At 37.7% G+C, this 19,092-nt stretch overlaps 1 protein-coding gene across 4 annotated transcripts in view; it reads right to left on the bottom strand.

Annotated features, from left to right (window-relative positions):
• Positions 1–19,092, bottom strand: part of SPATA16 (spermatogenesis associated 16) — a 242,839-nt gene that overhangs the window by 13,914 nt on the left and 209,833 nt on the right. The window contains exon 11 of one of the 4 annotated variants that reach the window (XM_042903106.1): positions 12,013–12,104. The exons of the other annotated variants lie outside the window; for them this stretch is intronic. Coding sequence (XP_042759040.1) covers positions 12,090–12,104 — 15 coding nt within the window. The 3' untranslated portion in view covers positions 12,013–12,089. Of the gene's footprint in view, positions 1–12,012; positions 12,105–19,092 lie in introns of those variants that run through there. 4 annotated transcript variants of the gene reach the window in all.

Raw genomic sequence — 19,092 nt, 5'->3', positions numbered from 1 at the left:
TTTTTATATCGTGAATAGGTGTTAAATTTTGTTGACTGCTTTTTATCAATTGATGTGATCGTGTAATTTTTTTCTTTTGTATACTGTTAGTATGGAAGATTAAATTGAATTTCAAACATTCAGACTTGCATCTCTGGAATAAACTCCACTTGGTTATGGACTATAATTCTTGCATGTTGCTGAATTCTATTTGCTGATGTTTTAAGGATTTTTTGCATCTATATTCATAAAAGATACTGATTTGCATTTTTTTTCCATTTTTGTCTTATTTGTTATCAGGATAATACTAGTTTTACCATGTGAATTGGGGAGGGTTTCTTCCCCTTGCATTCTTTGAAAGAGATCATACAGAATTTACATCAAACCAGCTGGGATTGGAGATTTCTTTTTGGAGTTTTAAATTATGAATTAATAATTCCCTTAATAGTTATAGAGTGATTGAAATTATTCCATATTGGGTGAGTTGTGCTGATTTGTGTTTCTTGAGGAATTAGTACATTTCATCTAAGAGTCAAATTTATATTTCTAGAGCTATAGTATTCCCTTTTGATGTTTATATTTGAAATTTATATTTCTAGAGTTATAGTATTCCCTTTCGATGTCTGCAGGGTGTATAGTGATACCTGATTTCATTCCTGATATTGGTGATTTGTGTCATCTCTTTTTTATTTCTTTAGTCTTACTAGAGGTCTGCAGGTTTTATTGATCTGTTCAAAGAACCAGTGCTTTCATTGATTTTCTCTATTTTTTTCTTTCATTTTCGTGGAGTTTTAGTTTTCTTTTTATTATTTCCTTTTTGTGCTTGATTTAGGTTTCTTTTGTTTTTCTTTTTTATGTTCTTGAGGTGGGGCTTCAATAATTGATTTGAGATTTTTTCTTTTATACTATATGCATTTAATGTTATACATTTATCTTTCAATGTAGTTTTTAATTTTTCTTGAGACTTCTTTTTGATCCATGGATTATCCTAGTATTTAGAGATTTTCCTGTTATCTTTCTGATATTTGTCCATTGCAGTGGAAGGAAATGTTGCTTATGATTTCAGTTTTAAAAAATTTGTTAAGTTTGTTTATAGCCCAGGATATAGTTTGTCTTGGTATATATTCCATGGGCACTTGAAAAGAACATGTGTTCTGCTGTTGTTGGATAGATGTTCTATAAATGTACTCTTGGTTGATGGTGTCATTGGGTCCTATACATTCCTGCTGAATTTTTTGATTAGTTGCTCAATCAATTGTTGAGACAGAGGAGTTAAAATCTCCAACTATAATTGTTGATTTGTCCATTTTTCCTTTCAGTCGTATCAATTTTTGTTTCATATCTTTTGCAGCCCTGTTGTTTGGTGCATATACATTGCCATGTCTTCTTGGTGGACTGATTCTTATAATTATATAATATCTCTCTCTGCCTCCAGTAATTTACTTTGCTCTGAAGTCTACTTTGCCCGGTATTAATATAGCCACTACTGCTTTCCTTATACTAAAGTCTGTGTGGTATCTGTTTCCATCCTTTGACCTTTAGCCTGTCATTATATTTGAAGAGTTTGTAGACAGAATATTGTTGAATCATGATTCTAAATTCATTTTGCCAAATTCTTTCCCTTGGCATTATTTAGACCATTTAGATTTAATATAATTATTGGTATATAAGGGCTTTGTCATTTTATTTTTTGTTTTCTTTTTGTTCTCTCTCTCTCTTTTTTTTAACCTTCCTAGGGGCACTGGGACATTTTTTAGAATTCCATTTTAAGTAATCTAGTGTTTTTAGTGTATCATTTTGTATAGCATTTTTAGTAGTTGCTCTAGGTATTAATATATATATTTCAATATATAATATATATAAATAATATTTATATATAAATACACTTCAATAAAAAAATGAAGACACTAGTAGTCTGAAAATTTTCAGTTTACTCTTTTCTTCATTTTATGTTCAACTGGAGTGTAGACACTTTATTTTCTTTAACATGTCTTTGCCTCCCCCCATTTATAATTTGCTCTACATATATTCCCCCATTTAAATATTTGCTGTTCATATGTTTAGAAGGTTATTAATTATTGGGCTCCTGGGTGGCTCAGTTGTTGAGTGTCCAACTCTTGATTTTGGCTCAGGTCATGATCCCAGGGTCGTGGCATCGAGTTCTAAATCAGGCTCTCCACTGAACATGGAGCCTGCTTAACATTCTCTGTCTCTCTGTCTCTCTGTCTCTCTCTCTCTTTCTCCTTCTGCCCCTCTCCCCCACTCATCCTCTCTCTCTCTAAAATAAAAACAAAAAGGGGCGCCTGGGTGGCTTGGTCGGTTAAGCGTCCGACTTCGGCTCAGGTCATGATCTCACGGTCCGTGAGTTCGAGCCCTGCGTCGGGCTCTGTGCTGACAGCTCAGAGCCTGGAGCCTGTTTCAGATTCTGTGTCTTCCTCTCTCTCTGCCCCTCCCGTGTTCATGCTCTGTCTCTCTCTGTCTCAAAAATAAATAAACATTAAAAAAAAAATAAAAATAAAATAAAAACAAAAAAAACAACAAAAAGGTTATTGATTATTGATTTAATACCCTTAATAGATAGGCCTGTTCTGATTATCTATTTCTTCTTGAGTGAGTTTTGACAGATTGTGTCTTTCAAGGAATTGGACCATTTCATCTAGGTTATCAAATTTGTGGGCATAGCATTTGTTCACAGTACTCCTTTTTATCCTTTTAATTTTGATGGGATCTATAGTGATAGCCCCTCTTTAATTTCTGATGATTAGTAATTTGTGTCTTCTGATTTTTTTTTTAATTTTCTTGGTTAGCTTGGCTAGAGGCTTATTGATTTTATTGATCTTTGGTTGTTTTTCCCTATTGATTTCCTGTTTTTGCTTTCACTGATTTCTGCTCTAATTCTTAATATTTATTTTTTTCTGCTTACTTTGGATTTAATTTGCCTTTGTTTGTTTGTTTTAGTTTCTTCAGGGGAAACTAAGATGCTTGATTTTAGATCTTTCTTCTTTTCTAATGTATACATTTAAATGCTACAAATCTCTCTCTAAGCACTATTTTTACTGTATCCAACAAATTTGGTAAGTTATGCTTTTATTTTCATTTAGTTTAAAATATTTTAAAATTTCCCTTGAGATTTCTTATTTGACCCATGTATTATGCATCTGTATGTTGTTTAACTTCTGTGATTTTGAGATTTTAAGTTATCTTTCTGTTATTGATTTCTAATCTAATCTAATTCTGTATGATTTCTATTGATCTAAATTCTCAGGTGGTTTTGTGGCCTAGAATGTGGTCTATCTTGGTGAATGGTTAATAATAATAGCAACAATGTATTTGATTAGGTATGCTTATGTAGTATGTGTGTATGTATATATATATGCTTATATTTGCTTGTATATATAAATAAAATGATGGACAGCAATGATACAGAGATGAAAAAAATAAGATTATTTTGTTATTATAATGTACTCACACTACTTGTGTACTGGTATAGTGGTATCCATTTGAAAGTGGACTTGCCAGGGCACCTGGGTGGCTCAGGTTTTTAAACATCCAACTTTGGCTTAGGTCATGATCTCATGGCTGGTGAGTTTGAGCCCTGCATGGGGCTCTACGCTGACAGCTCAGAACCTGGGGCCTGCTTCAGATTCTGTCTCTGTCTCTCTCTGCTCCTGCCCCTCCCCAGCTCACATATTCTCTCTCTCTCTCTCTCTCTCAAATATAAATAAACATTAAGCAAAATTAAAAAAGAAAGAAAGTGGGTTTGGATTAGTTGTAAATGTATATTGAAAACTCTAGGACAACCAGTAAAAAAGGAAAAAAAGAAGCATAACTGATATGCCAAGAAGGGAGAGAAAATAGAATCATATAAAATGCCCAATTAAAACCCCAAAAGGAAGAGAAAGACTGGAGGACTGTTATGACTTTGTTAATATTTGCTAAGTAGAGCAAGGGTACTGGATGATGAACTGCTCACAGTTTAACAAAAGACCACAAGAGAAACTGAAATAGAGAGTATATTATTCATAAGTCCTGGAAGAAGTACATAGCATGCTTCGAAATGCCACATGGGGAAGTTGAGGCAGAATCCAGGCAGAGAGAGAGAGAGAGAGACAGGACCCAGGGCACATACCTTTATTAGAGCCCATTGGTATTGTTTAGATTGGGTAATTTCTTTTTTTCTTTTTTTTTTAATGTTTATTTTTGAGAGAGAGGGAGAGACAGAGAGAGAGAGAGAGAGAGAGAGAGAGAGAGAGAGAGAGAGAAACAGAATCCAAAGCAGACTCCAGAGTCTGAGCTGTCTGCACAGAGCCCTACATGGGGCTCTAACTCATGAACCATGAGATCATGACCTGAGCTGATGTCAGCTGCTTAACCGACTGAGCCACCCAGGTGCCCCTAGGTTGGGTAATTTCTATTTTCCTATCCTCATTTTACTGATTCTTTCCTCTGTCTCCTTTATTCTGTTATTGAGCCTCTCCACTGAGTTTTAAGTTTTTTTTAAATTCCAGTATGGCTAACGTACAGGGTTGTATTAATTTCAGGTGTACAATATAGTGATTCAACAATTCTATATATCACCCAGTGCACAACATGATAAGTGCACTCCTTAATTCCCATCACTTATTTCACCCATCTCCCCATCCACTTCCCCTCAGGTAACCATCAGTTTTTTCTCTATAGTTAAGAGTCTGTTTCTTGGTTTCTCTCTCTCTCTCTCTCTCTCTCTCCTTGCTTGTTTGTTTTGTTTCTTAAATTCCATATATGTGTGAAATCATATGATATTGGCTTTTTATGACTGACTTATCTTACTTAGCCTTATATTTTCTAGCTACATCCATGTCATTGCAAATGGTAAGATTTCATTCTTTTTTATGGCTGAATCATATTCCATTGTATATAGATATACCTCTTCTTCTTTATGCATTCATCAGTTGATGGACACTTGGGCTGCTTCCATAGTTTGGCTATTACAAATAATGCTGCAATAAACACCAGGGTGCATGTATCCTTTTGAATTAGTGTTTTGCATTTTTTTGGGTAAATGCCCAGTGGTGCTATTCCTGGATTGTAGAGTAGTTCTATTTTTAATTTTTTAGGAACCTCCATACTGTTTTCCATAGAGGCTGTACCAGTTTACATTCCCACAAATAGTGCAAGAGGGTTCCCCTTTGTCGACATCCTCACCAACACTTGTTGTTCCTTGTGTTTTTGATTCTAGCTGCTCTGACAGGTGTGAAGTGATATCTTGTAGTTTTGATTTGCATTTCCCTGATGATCAGTGATGTTGGGCATCTTTACATATGTCTGTTGGCTATCTGTATGCCTTCTTTGAAGAAATGTCTGCTTGTGTCTTCTGCCCATTTTTAATTGTATTATTTGTTTTTTGGGTGTTGAGTTGTATCAATAGCTTACATATTTTGGATACTAACCCATTATCGAATAAGTCATTGGCAAATAATTTCTCCCATTCAGTAGGTTGCCTCTTAGTTTTATTGATTGTTTCCTTCGCTGTGCAGAAGTTTTTTATGTGTGTAGTCCCAATAGTTTTCCTTTTATTTCCCTTTCTTCAGGAGACATATTCTAGAAAGATGTTGTGATGGCAAATGGCAGAGAGATTACTGCCTGTGCTCTCTTTTAGGATTTTATGGTTTCGGGTGTCACATTTAGCTCTTTAATCCATTTTGAGCTTATTTTGGTGTATGGTGTAAGAAAGTGGTTTATTTTCATTCTTTTGCATGTATCCAGTTCTTGAAGAGACTTTTTCTCATTGGATATTCTTTCCTGCTTTCCTACTTCTTTTCACTGGATTTTCCTCATGGATTAATTGGCCATGTAAGTATGTGATTATCTTGGGTTTTCTATTCTGTTCTGTTGATCATTAAGTCTATTTTGGGGCCAGTACCATACTGTTTTGATTACTACAGCTTTGTAATATAACTTGAAGTTTGCAATTGTGATACCTCCAGCTTTGCTTTTCTTTTTCAAAATTGCTTTGGCTATTTGGGATCTTTTGTGGCTCCATATAAATTTTAGGATTGTTTGTTCTAGTCATGTGAAAAACGCTGTTAGCATTTTGATAGGGATTACATTAAATGTGTAGATTGCTTTGGGTAGTATAGACATTTTAACAATATTTGTTCTTTCCAATCCATGAGTATGAAATGTGTTTCTGTTTCTTTGTGTCATCTTCAATTTCTTTCATCATTGCTTTATAGTTCTCAGAATATAGGTCTTTCACGTCTTTGGTTAGGTGTTTCCTAGGTATCTTATTATTTTTGGTGCAATTGTCAATTGAATTCTTTCCTTAGTTTCTCTTTCTGCTGTTTCATTGTTAGTGTATAGAAACGTAACAGATTTCTGCACATTAATTTTGTATCCTGTGACTTTACTGAATTCATTTGTCATTTCTAGTAGTTTTTTGTTGTAGTCTTTAGGATTTTCTGTAAACATCATGACATCTGTAAATAGTGACACTGTCACTTCTTCTTTACCAATTTGGATGCCTTTTGTTTCTTTTTGTTTTTTAATTGGTGTGGCTATGACTTCCAGGACTATGTTGAATAAAAGTGGTGAGAGTGGACATTCATGTCTTGTTCCTGATCTTAGGGGAAAGGCTATCAGTTTTTCCCCACTGAGGATAATGGTAGCTGTGGATCTTTCATATATGGACATTATTATGTTGAGGTGTGTTCCTTCTAAACCTACTTTGTTGAGAGCTTTTATCATACATGGATGTTGTACTCTGTCAAATGCTTCTTCTGCATCTGTTGAAATGATCATTTTTTTATCCTTTTTCTTATTGATGTTATCTATCAAATTGATTGATTTGTGAATATTAAACCAAACTTACATCCTGGGAATAAATCCCACTTGATTTTGGTGAATGATTTTTTTTTAATGTATTGTTGGATTCAGTTTGCTTATATTTTTGTTGAGGAGTTTTGCATCTATGTTCATCAGAGATGGCCTGTAATTCTCTTTTTTTGTAGTGTCTTTATATGTTTTTGGTATCAGGGTAATACTGGCTTCATAGAATGAATTTGGAAGTTTTTCTTCTATCTTTTTGGAATAGTTTGAGAAGAGTAGGTGTTAACTCTTCCTTAAGGTTTTGGTAGAACTCCCCTTGAAGCTGTCTTGTCCTGGACTTCTGTTTGTTGGGAGTATTTGGACTACTGATTCAATTTACTTTTTTTTTTTTTTTTAATGTTTATTTATTTCTGACAGAGAAAGACAGAGCATGAGTGGGGGAGGGGCAGACAGAGAGGGAGACACAGAATCCGAAGCAGGCTCCAGGCTCTGAGCTGTCAGCACAGAGCCCGACGCGGGGCTCGAACTCACAAACTGTGAGATCATGACCTGAGCTGAAGTTGGTCGGTCGCTCAACCGACTGAGCCACCCAGGTGCCCCTAATTTACTTGTTGCTAATCGGTCTGTTCAAGTTTTCTATTTCTTCCTGCTGCAGTTTTGGTAGGTTATGTTTCTAGGAATTTATCCATTTCTTCTAGGTTGTCTAATTTGTTGGCATATAGTTTTCATAATATTCTCTTACGATTGTTTGTATTTCTGTGGTGTTGGTTGTTATTTCCCTTTTTTCATTATGATTTTGAGTCCTTTATTTGAGTCCTTTTATTTTTTTCTTGGTGAGTCTGACTAGAGGTTTATCAATTTTGTTGATTTTTTCAAGGAACCAGTTCCTGGTTTCATTGGTGTGTTCTGTTGTTTTTTAGTTTCTATATGATTTATTTCTGCTCTAATATTTATTATTTCCTTCCTTCCTTCCTCTGGTTTTAGTTTTGTTTGTTGGTTTTTTTTTTTTTCCTATCTCTTTTAGGTGTAAGGTTAGGTTGTTTATTTGAGATTTTTCTTGCTTCTTGAGATAGGCCTGTATTGCTATAAACTTTTCTTTTAGAACCACTTTTGCTACATCCCAAAGGTTTTGGGCTGTTGTACTTTCATTTTCGTTTGTTTTCATGTACTTTTTGATTACTTCTTTGATTTCTTGGTTGACCCACTCATTTTTTAGTAGCATGTTATTTACCCTGCATGGATTTGTCATATTTCCATATTTTTTCTTATGGTTGACTTCTAGTTTCATAGCATTATGGTCAGAAAAGATGTATAGTGTAACTTCGATATTTTTGAATTTGTTGAGGCTTGTTTTGTGGCCTAATATGTGATCTGTTCTGGAGAATATTCCATGTGCACTTGAAAAGAATGTGTATCCTGCTGTTTTAGGATGGAATGTTCTGAATATACTTGTTAAATCCATCTGGTCTAGTGTGTCATTCAAAGCCACTGTTTTCTTATTCATTCTCCATTTGGATGATCTGTCCATTGATGTAAGTGGGGTGTTAAAGTCCCCTACTATTATTGTATTACTATTGATTAGTTTCTTTATGTTTGTTCTTAACTGTTTTATGTATGTGGGTGCTTCATGTTGGGTGCATAAATATTTACAATTATTATATCTTGATTGTCCCCTTTGTTATAATTTTTTAATGTTATTTATTTATTTATTTATTTATTTATTTATTTATTTATTTATTTTGAGAGAGAGAGAGACAGCACATGAGCAAGGGAGGGGCAGAGAGAGAGAGGGAGACACAGAATTCGAAGCAGGCTCCAGGCTCTGGGCTGTCAGCACAGAGGCCAATGCGGGGCTTGAACCATGAACTGAGAGATCACGACCTGAGCTGAAGTTGGCCACTTAACTGACTGAGCCATCCAGGCTCCCCTGTCCCTTTTATACACTATCCTTTGTCTCTTTTACAGTCTTTGTTTTAAAGTCTATTTTGTCCAACATAAGTGTTGCTACTTGCCTTTCTTTTGATATTCATTTGTATGATAAATCTTTCTCCATCCCCTCACTTTCAATCTGCAGGTGTCTTTAGGTCTGAAATGAGTCTCCTGTAGGCAGTATAAAGATGGGTCTTTTTTTTTTTTTTTAATTCACTCTGTCACCCTATGTCTTTTGATTGGAGTGATTATTTCATTTACATTCAAACCAATTATTGATAGATACGTATTTATTGCCATTTTGTTACTTGTTTTGTGGTTATTTTGTAGTTTTTCTCTGATCCTTTCTTCTCTTTTGCTCTTTCCTGGTTTGCTGGTTTTCTTTAGTGATATACTTGGATTCCTTACTCTTTATTTTATTTTTTTGCATATATATTACTGTTTATTGATTTTTGGTCACCAATCAATTTGTACATAACATCTGCATATAGCAGTCTATATTAAGCTGATTGTCACTTAATTTTAAACTCATTCTTTATTCCTCTCCACTCCATGTTTCAGATATTTGGTATCATATTTTACATCCACCGAGTTCTTTGTTTTTTAATATCAGTTTTTCTTTCAGTATTTGCAGTTCTAAAATTTTATTTGGTTCTTTTTATATCTTCTGTTATTTGTTAAATCTTTCTAGTTCTTTGTGGACACTCAATTTTTTCATTCACTTTAAGGTGTTTGTAATTGCTCATTAAAATATTTTTTTTTTCAAATGATGGCTGCTTTAAAATCTTCGTCAGATAATTCTAATATCTCTATCATCTCTGTGTTAGAATCTATTGATGGTCTTTCTTCATTCAATTTGAGATCTCCCTGGTTCATGGTATGATCAGTGATTTTCAGTTCAAATCTGGACATTTTGAGCTTATGATATGAGGTTCTGGATCTCATTCACACCTTCTCATTTAGCTGGATTTTTCTGACACTGCTATGGCAGAGGATGGGAGGTGTACTGCCTTGTCACTGCTAGGTGGGTATGGAAGTTCAGGTTCCCCACTCAGCCTTCATTGACTCCTGAAGGAAGGGTTCCTCATTACTTCTGGGTGAGGATGAGCATTCAAGCTCCTCACTAGGGTTTCACTGATACCTCCCTAGCTGGGAGAGGTAGCAATCTCACATCAGGGCTTGCCATGCAGCCTCCACTGACATCACGTGGAGGAGGCAGGTTCATAATTGTTGGCATGTGGCAAAATTCTTGATTGTCTACTAGGCCTCCTCTGACACCACACCAGCAGAGGGAAGGGAGGAAGTGGTGCCTTATCACCCAGTGGAGGTGGAAGTCCAGGCTCCATATCTTGTGTTCTCTGACACCACCCTGTTAGAGTGGGAAGGCTGGGATATCTTGTTATAGCCTAGTGAGAGTAGAAGTCTGATTCTTTACTTGTGCTTTGCTGACATGGGTGGGTGTTGGAGCACTTTTTTTTTTTCTGTGATGTTTGGCTGCAGTAGAGTGATTATTGTCTAAGAGTCTTCCATTTTACGAGGCTTCCTCTTTCCTTGTCCTCTGGCTAGAGAGGGTAGGCTTTTGTTGGGGCTTGTTTTGTCTACACATGTTAGTGTTTCTGGATTAGTAGCTTCTTCAGCAATGAGTGTAGTATGTATGAGGAAAAAAAAAAAACAGTGAACTTACCATAATGTCATTCCTCAAGTCTCCATGTCCCTCAGTTGTCAGTCCTTTTCATTCCACCTTCCAGAGTCTTGTGTTTGTTTTACATGTAATGTCCAGGGCTTTTAGTTGTACTTAATGGGAGAAGTAGGGAAAAGCATATCTACTCCATTTCCTGAAGTGGAATTCCTCTATCATGGTTTTAAAAAAAATAATTTTTGACCCCTGTACTTCAGGATAGTACATAGCAGACATACTACCATTTCCTCAATCAGTTTTTCCAGCTGCTTCTAAATATCTATGTTAATGTGATTAAGTGAATCATTGTGAAGCTGAAGGGGTCTTTTCTGCATAAGAGGTCTTGGGAAGTTAAAAATCTTTTGGGTTTCTTCGAATTCAATGAGAGGGCTTAATTTTGTCTTATTTTTAGGTTAGGATCTCTAATACAGGCCTATATTTATCCTTTCGTCAGCCATTCATTCTCGTCTCCAAAATCTTTTTTCAAGCAGAAAACCATTTTCAGCAGAGTACACATAAGGTTTACACACACACAGTTTTGATGATGCTAAGAGATAAGGGTGTGTTTATGCTTATGGCATTTGTATGTGTTTTAGATTATAGCCTTTCCCCCTCCTCCACATACACTGTTTTAAGAAAGTCATAATCAGAATGAGAAATGGCCCATACCTTCCTTTAGGGCTGCATGTAAAGGCACTTTCATTTCTGCCCTTCTCCAAAAGATGAAAGGTATAATGAGTACACTGTGAATGATTGAATGAGCTACAAGTCAATTGCTCTGAACTCTGTATTAATCCCACTTTCAATACAGAATGGAAGATGTCCTATGGTTCATTTAACTACCAAGTGGTATAAGCTGTTATTGTGTTATTCTCCAGAATTATAAAGTATTGCAAAACTTAATGTATAAAATACATGCAATAAAATGCTGGGCTGCCAAGCAAAGAAGACACCTTTGGTAATTTAAGGAGAGTAACTTTTAGAATGAACTGCAAACTCGCTCTTCGGTTCAAAATAGAATTGAGATATATGCTCCCCTCCCTTGCCCCAGATATTTCTGAAAGATGCATTTTGAAAAGTTTTTATAGACATTAAAACACTAAATATAAGCATTTCCAATTTCTGTTTTAGTTACCTTCCTCTATCAACTCACTAGTGGGACAGGCAGGGAGGGAATCCCAGGAAGTGAAGGAGTGAGAAATGTGCTATCCAGTTCCAGTCTCAAGGCTTCTGGGCTGTGAGGATAAAGCCTGGAGGAGTTATGGCAATATGTGCTTCTGAAATTGCGGTATCATTGACAGGTAGCATTTCAGAATAATTCAGATAACTTACCAGAGGGTGACCCTCAGATTGACAGTAAGTACACTATAGGAATGACCAGACTTCCAAGCTGTTCCCTTGAAGTTCTGATATTGTAGGAAGAGGGAAAGCAGTGAGCTATCACAGCCAACCTAAACACGATGTTTATAGAAGGAGGGATGATGAGAAAAGACAGTAAGAGCAGATGATCCAGGGGACAGTGGGTTCCAGGGTTTGGATTTGGTCAGGCAGCGGCTGCAGAGCTGTCTGGGTACATCCTCAGCTGGGCCCGTCAGCTGTGATCCAGAGAAGGGTGGAGGATGCCTACCATAGCCTCTGATGCTCCTGTTCAACTTGCTGCTGAAAGGGAGACTCGAGGGTTGTCTCACTGGTTGTCTTACAGAATCTGCACCTGGGTCAGAAAATATTCTTTGTGCCATTGACTTTCAGTAGCTGCATTTCGTTTAACATTAAGTGCTCTACCTAATGATTAGGAATGGAGCCTTTGATCCACCCAAACAAATCTGACTCAAAACTAAACCCTGTCACTACAAACTTAGGTTTGTTACCTTGTTAATTCTACAAAGCTCCTTTCCTCACCTTTCAAAGGAGAAGTAATGACACCTCCCTCACAGGGTTGTTGCAATGATTAAATATGATAACTTGATAAAGTGCTTGGCACAATATTAAAAGATCAATGGTAATCACTGATAATATTTGCCATCATCACAGTATTAATTAACTTATTTATATGAAATCAATTTCTCTATAGCTTGTTGAAATTGTGATAGTTATTCAAAGGCAAACTTCAAAGAGACTAACATAGTTTGATCATCTGTTGACTGACACAGTATTTTATTATGCATGTGAGCACAATGGCAGTTAGCTTTGTTTGCCCCTTGATAAACTCCTGGTAAGAACTGGCAAAGCTCCTGGGTACATGCTCTCTGGATGAGGCCATGCTAGGATTTGACTCCTGCCCAGAAATGCTTCTGCTGCAGAAATTTCTTGCCAGATCATTAAAGTTTTAGAATATTTTCAACCAACAAAGTACATAAAACAGGTATTCCCAGTTTTGTAGGGAAGACCTCGCACAGGTGGGAAATAAGTGACCAGCAAATACAGTTGGCTGAAAATGTTTAACAAATTAACCACACACTTTTTTTCCATTAAGTCAGAGGAGAAAGATGTTGTTTGGTTTAAATGGTAACTAAAGTTTGTCATTTAGATTTGGAGGATCACACTGGAGCTTGGGAAGATGGCCAGCTCCAAGGCTTTTGGCCTCCTCCACTTTCCAGGTTAGACTTGGCTTTGCTGAGTGCAACATTTGAGGAGGAGATGCTCCCCGCAGGTCCGATGGCCCCAGGGCTCAGCCTCTGACCACAATCAGAGGTCTGCTGGGGCTTTGGTGGAGGTTTCTCCACTACAACTGCTGTCTGGACACCTGCTGGCATAGGCTCACTTATCCCAGGAACTTTGACCATTTATGCCAGGCACCTGGCCTCTTCTGCCTCTCGGCCCTTGCCTCTCTCTCCTTGTCCTCATAGTCTGTCCCTGTCCTTCTCCCCAGTGTGGTCAGCAACAAGAGCACTTAGGTTTCTCCACACGATCTGCATTATGCCATGGACAGAACTGCTTAGCAGTGCTTAGAGTACACACTGTAAAGGAATTTGGGGATATGCTAATGAGGAAGCCCATAACCAGAAGCAGAGAAGATTCACAATCAAATTGCAATAAATCTGCAGAGACTCCTTAAAGAACAAGACACACAGGAAAAGCCTGATTGCTGGAAAAACTGCTTTGCAAATGAGTAGTACGGCTGCTGAATCTTTGAAAAGACAGCAGTACTTTCAGAGAGACACAACCGAAGGCCCTAACCACATATTAGTCAGCCCAAATGACTGGCCGATGAATGATAGCGCCGCATGTGCAATCTCTCTCAGAAGAGTTTCTGGAGGGATTCAGGTTTGAATGCTGATGTGGAAAGTAAATAAAATGTTCCAATTTGCTCTTCTCTCTTCCTCCTCAACCAACTGCCCCTGGCCCATCTCCCAGATTTGTATTCTCCCCTGCTTGCTCTGCCTACATCAACAGCCTTGAACGGCACAGAGTTGCTAAGTGACATACAATTCTATCCCATTTTCATCTTAAAGGACCAAATTAGTATATCAATGACTGTCACGTCCGTGTGATGATGAGTACAATTTATAAGTTAAGATTTTGAGGTAAAACGGAACATAAAAAGCTAAATAATTTTGGACAAGTTCATATGGATGTCTTTAAACATCCACCTATATACTCCATTAGGTGAATTCATTGAAGATTGTGATGTACTATATTATAATATTTGATGACACGTAAAGTATTATTTCTTTTCATGAAAATTCACAGGACCATGATTATATGGCAGAGTCTTTCTCTCGTTACTTTTAAAATAACAAAATTTCATTTTTCCTCATTTAGGGTCAAATCAGCGATCCAGAGGTATATCAGAATAAGACAGTACTTTATATGTTGTACCAGATTAAATCCTGATCTTCTCAATGTGAAGTTTAGACTTTGTAAAGGAAAAGCAAATAACTTTTCTTCCGAGTTAAAGACAGAGTGCTGCTTAACTGTTTCTCTTAACTGATTCTGTGGTGAAAAGAAATAGGAACGTTCCAACTTAACAGTTGGCACATTTTTTTTAAAGCCTCCTTTTTCTAAAGACTTCTTTTTCTATTTATCTTCAGGCCTAGTTCATAAAGCTTTAATGGGCTTTAGGATTCAATGCTTGGTAACATGAAATCATACACTCTGAGGGTGGTAAGGATTTGAACACGTTATGTTTCTCAGAAGGTTGTGACTTGCCCAAAGTCCCATGAGTGGGGGCTGAATGGTCAAGGATTTGCAGTTAGGTTCTGTATTCTTTCTGGTTTTAGATGAAAAACTAAGGAACAGAGGATGTGGATCTTGTATAGGTGGATTATAAAGGTAGACTAAACTAGAAATTCCTTGTGACTTCTTAGGCCCAGATTGAAAGAAATTTACTTTGAGAATTGAAAACAAAGTGTGCTGGTTCATGGTCAAATTCCACATTAGATGGAAGTCACCACAATTCCCCATTTGGCCTCACATCCACTGCGACCACCTGGCTTCAAGGTTCAAGTCCTCTGCCGTTGGGTACAAGTCACCTCTTGTGACATTGCAATAAACTAGTCTCCTTGATTCTACCCTTGTCCTCCCACCCCCCCTTCAATCTACTCTCATCTCAGCAGCCTAGAGTAATTTTGGCTTTTTGTTTGACAAAGCATTATGTCATCTGTTTCCTCACTTCATCTTTTGTCGCTCTTGTTCATTCTATTGCAGTCCCCTAGCCCTCCTTGTATTTCCTTGTACATGCTAGGTCCTCTCTAATCTCAGGGTTTTACATTTACTGTTTCCTTTACTTAGAATGCTTTTCCAACAAATTGCATGGCTTGCATTTCTTTCAGATTTTTGTTCAAACGTCACTTCAATGAATCCTGGCCTGACTATTCTAGTGCAGTTGCAGTCATTGGCACTTTCCATTTTCCTTTCCTGCTTCCCGCAGCCATGGCATTCATTACTTATAATATATTGCATATTTCTTTAGGTAGTTTAGCGTCTACTTCAGAATGCAGACATTGTGATGGTACTGTTTTTTCATGGCTGTATCTCCGATGTCTAGAACAATGTCTGACCCGCAGGAGATGCCCGGTAAATGTTGGACGAATGCATGAGTGAGCAGTGTGATAACAAGACCTCTGGGATATTCAAAAGATTCTGTTTTCTCAGGCTTTTTTGTTTTGTCTTTTGTTGTTGTTGTTGTTGTTGTTATGGACTGAACCTTGTTAAAGGGTCCTGCTGTGGCACGGAACTTTCCAGCGTAAGAAAATTTATGTTTTTTGGACGTAGTCTGCTTTTTTTGCACAGCTAAACCAACATACATATATCTTTCTTGAGTTAATTACTGGAAAGGAAATATGCTGTAAAGCCAAACCAAAACAAAAGCCACTTTCCTAAAACTCTATTAAGAATATATTTTCATCCTGGTAAATTAGGAAAAAACACAATTGTCTCTTTCTTTCTTCTTCTGAGTTCTTCAAGAAATCTCAAAGAAAAAAAATGTAGACAGGAGGTCAGCACTCATGAATCAGATTTCCTCTTGATGGGCTTTTTATAGACCTATAACAAAGTGAAGCCCTGGAAATTGTGTTAGGTAATGGGGATTCTGACAGACCCTTTAAGTATGTGGAACTAGGAGGTGCTGCTATAATTCTGCTGCTTCAGATGAAAATTTCAAGTGTTTTCATTAGGTACAACAGCTGTTTCGATTACAGATAACAGATCTCAGAGGTGGTGATGCTGATATCAACTTCTAGTGGGCTCAGAACACAGTGTAGCTTGTACAATTAGGTTTTTTTAATTATTTTTTTCTGCACACGCAAATTAACTCTGTAGCAGTAAAAGGAAATTACTTACTTGCTACCGGAATTGTCTGAAAGTGATATGATCATCCTCTGTAGAGTCACATTAACCAAATTAAAAGCCCTTGGGAAAAATTTGGCACCCTGTTCCTTCCCATTCACATCTTCGTAAAGACCTCTCAGGAGCTTCCATTTAGAAAAAGTTAGGATCATTACCAGGGCTTTTAATTTGGAAAGATGAGCTGCTCACCAGTGAGTCCTTCTAGACACCTAGTGGTTGAGTAGAGTGGCTCTGCAGTGTTCCGACCTCAGAGGCCTTGACATTACTATCCTCCTGATTCTTGCTTGCAGGTGTTTTCCGGCACAGGACACAGGTCCATAGCTCTGCTGCTGAAGCTTGTCTCCAAGATAGATGCTATCATTTCATTCTCCTCATGAATGCACTCGTTCTCGGAGAAATGGAATCTATTCCTCCAACCCTGTGAATCTGGGCTGGCCTGTAACTACTTCAACTAGTAGAATATGGTGGAAGTTCTGGAAGTGGCCTTAAAGAAGACCGGTGGTTTCCACTTCCTTTCTCTTGAAATATTTCCTCTTGGAACCCAGCTGTAATGCTGTTTAAAGCCTCATTCACATGGACAGGCCACATGGGTAGGCACTCCAGTCAGCTGTGTCAACCATATGAGGGAGCCATGTTGTAGTCTAGTACATCTTAGCCTTCAGATGACTCTAGCCCCAGGCACAGAAGCCAGTTGATTGAACTACATGAGAGACAGTGAGCAAGATCCACCCCTAGCTGAGTCTCGTCAGCTCATAGAATTGTGAGAGATAATATTGGATTATTATTCTAAACCACTATATTTGGGTGATTGATGACACAGTAATAAATAACTGCAATAGCAGCAAAGTGGGAAGTCATAGGCTAAACATTTCTTTGAATGTAAGCATCAAAAACTAGCTTATTGTGAGGTGGAATTGGTGGTTATCTGTAAGATGTAGGTAGGTATAGACAAATGTCAATTTCTCTTCCACCTTTTTAGCTAGTCCTTGGAATTTCATTGCCAGACTGCCACTTTATTATCACTTGGATTTGTAAGTGCAAAGATGTAGTGTACAAAGGTATATACTTTTGGGATGGATAATGCTATAAACCAGGGTACAGCATACGTTTTCTGTGTAGGGTCAGTTAGTAAATATTTTAGGCTTTGTGAGCTATACAGCCTCTCTAGCAACTACTCAACTTGGCCAAGGTGACATAGACCATATGTAAATGAATGACATGGCTGTGTGCAATAAATTTTATTTACAAAAATAGGTGACTAGTTGGTTTTGACCTGTGCACTCTAGTTTTCTAACCTCATGCCAAAAAATGATTTCTATAGCGAACAGAGATATTTGATTCTTTTGCTTGAATCTCATCAGCATTGCATTTGGTTTACCTCCAGCTGCAATTCCTCTTGCCATTTCTTCTGAGTCTCCTTTGTATGGTTCTCTTCTTAAGTTTGGAATGTGCTCTGCAAGGCTCTCTTCTTATTCTATGCTCTTTCTCAGTCATCTCACCCTCTCTTATGATTTCAGTTGATATCCATTTGCCAACAACTAAAAAAATCTCTATTTGGTCTTTTATCCAGAACTCCAGACTCCTGTACTTTCCCTTGGATATCTTGCCAGCACCCTAAGTTCAATGCATTTTTGTGCCAGTTATTAGCCCATAATCTCTTAACTCCAAACCCACGCTTCTATGATTAACTCTGTGATGCTGGGGGCTGGAACTCTGCAAACCTCATTTCTGTTTTGCCAGTTGTTAGTCTCCATCACTAGGAGGTGATATAGGGGCATTGCAATGCCAAAGGAGAAAGGAGGGACTTGCTGCTGACTTCCTGCCCTTTGGGGTTCCTGTGAGCATCTCTGAAACGAGGCTTCTTTGCTCCAGAAAGTTGTGTTCTTTTCTGTAGTAGTAGCAGGTGAATCTAGTTTTTCCGAAAGTTGCACAATTACCTCCATTACCTCTCCCTCCCTGCTCCTGCCACCTTCCCTCCCATCAGCACCAGTGAGTTAGTGCCCCCTCCTAAGTCTGGATCTCAACCCTTCCAGATTCTGCTCCAAGAGTGGAGATAATAGCACCAGTTGAGCAATGCCTTCTAGTGGGAGGTCTAAGTTTTGGTCCAGCAGGGTCCTTGCTCCAAATTTCGAACTTTTAGTAATTCCAGTCTCTTCTCTTTGATTTCCCAGCCCTAATGGGTGGTAGCTGCTCCTTTTAATTGCTTCTTCTGTGCTAAATTTATGGTTCTCCTTTGCTTTTTCAGTTCCCTAGTTAACAATGACATACATACCTAGTTAGCCATTCTTTATATGAAATTCCCTTTCAGGTCTCCTGACTGGATTCTGAAAGAGTTTATAGTCTCAGCCCAAAGCTACACTTTTGAAGGGCCTTCTTCCTTAGTAAATGGTACCAGCGAACCTCTCGCCATTCCCCGCCCAGTGACTCAAGCCCAATGTCTGGGCATCATTCTTACTTTTCCTGTTCACTAAACTCTCTTATGCACTCAGTGAACAAGGCCTGTAGATTTGGCTTCCTGCACATTCCTTCTATCTGTCTGCTTCTTTTCGTCTCCACACCCAGCACCATAGATCAGGCCATTGCCTTATAACCGACTGCCCCACATTTCTATAGCTCCTCAATCTGTTCTCCCACTGTAGCTCTAGAGATGTCTCAGAAACATTTTCCAGATAAACGCTTTCTGAAACATTCCAAATCCTTAACATAATTTATAAGTCTTTCTGTGATTTGACTTCCGTTTCTGCACTTCATTTTGAAATATGTTCCTTGCTCCTTTAACATTTTTTCTCAGTTGTTAAATGTGCCCTGCTTTCTTTGTGCTCTTGGCATAAACTCTTCCTTCTCTGCAGAAATCTCCCTTTTCTCCTAGATAACTACTACATATCCTTGAAATGTTGTATAAATATCACTTT

Source organism: Panthera leo, chromosome C2, assembly GCF_018350215.1.
Source record: "Panthera leo isolate Ple1 chromosome C2, P.leo_Ple1_pat1.1, whole genome shotgun sequence".
In the NCBI taxonomy this organism is placed as follows: domain Eukaryota; kingdom Metazoa; phylum Chordata; class Mammalia; order Carnivora; family Felidae; genus Panthera; species Panthera leo.
This window is presented reverse-complemented; position numbering and strand designations above follow the sequence as displayed.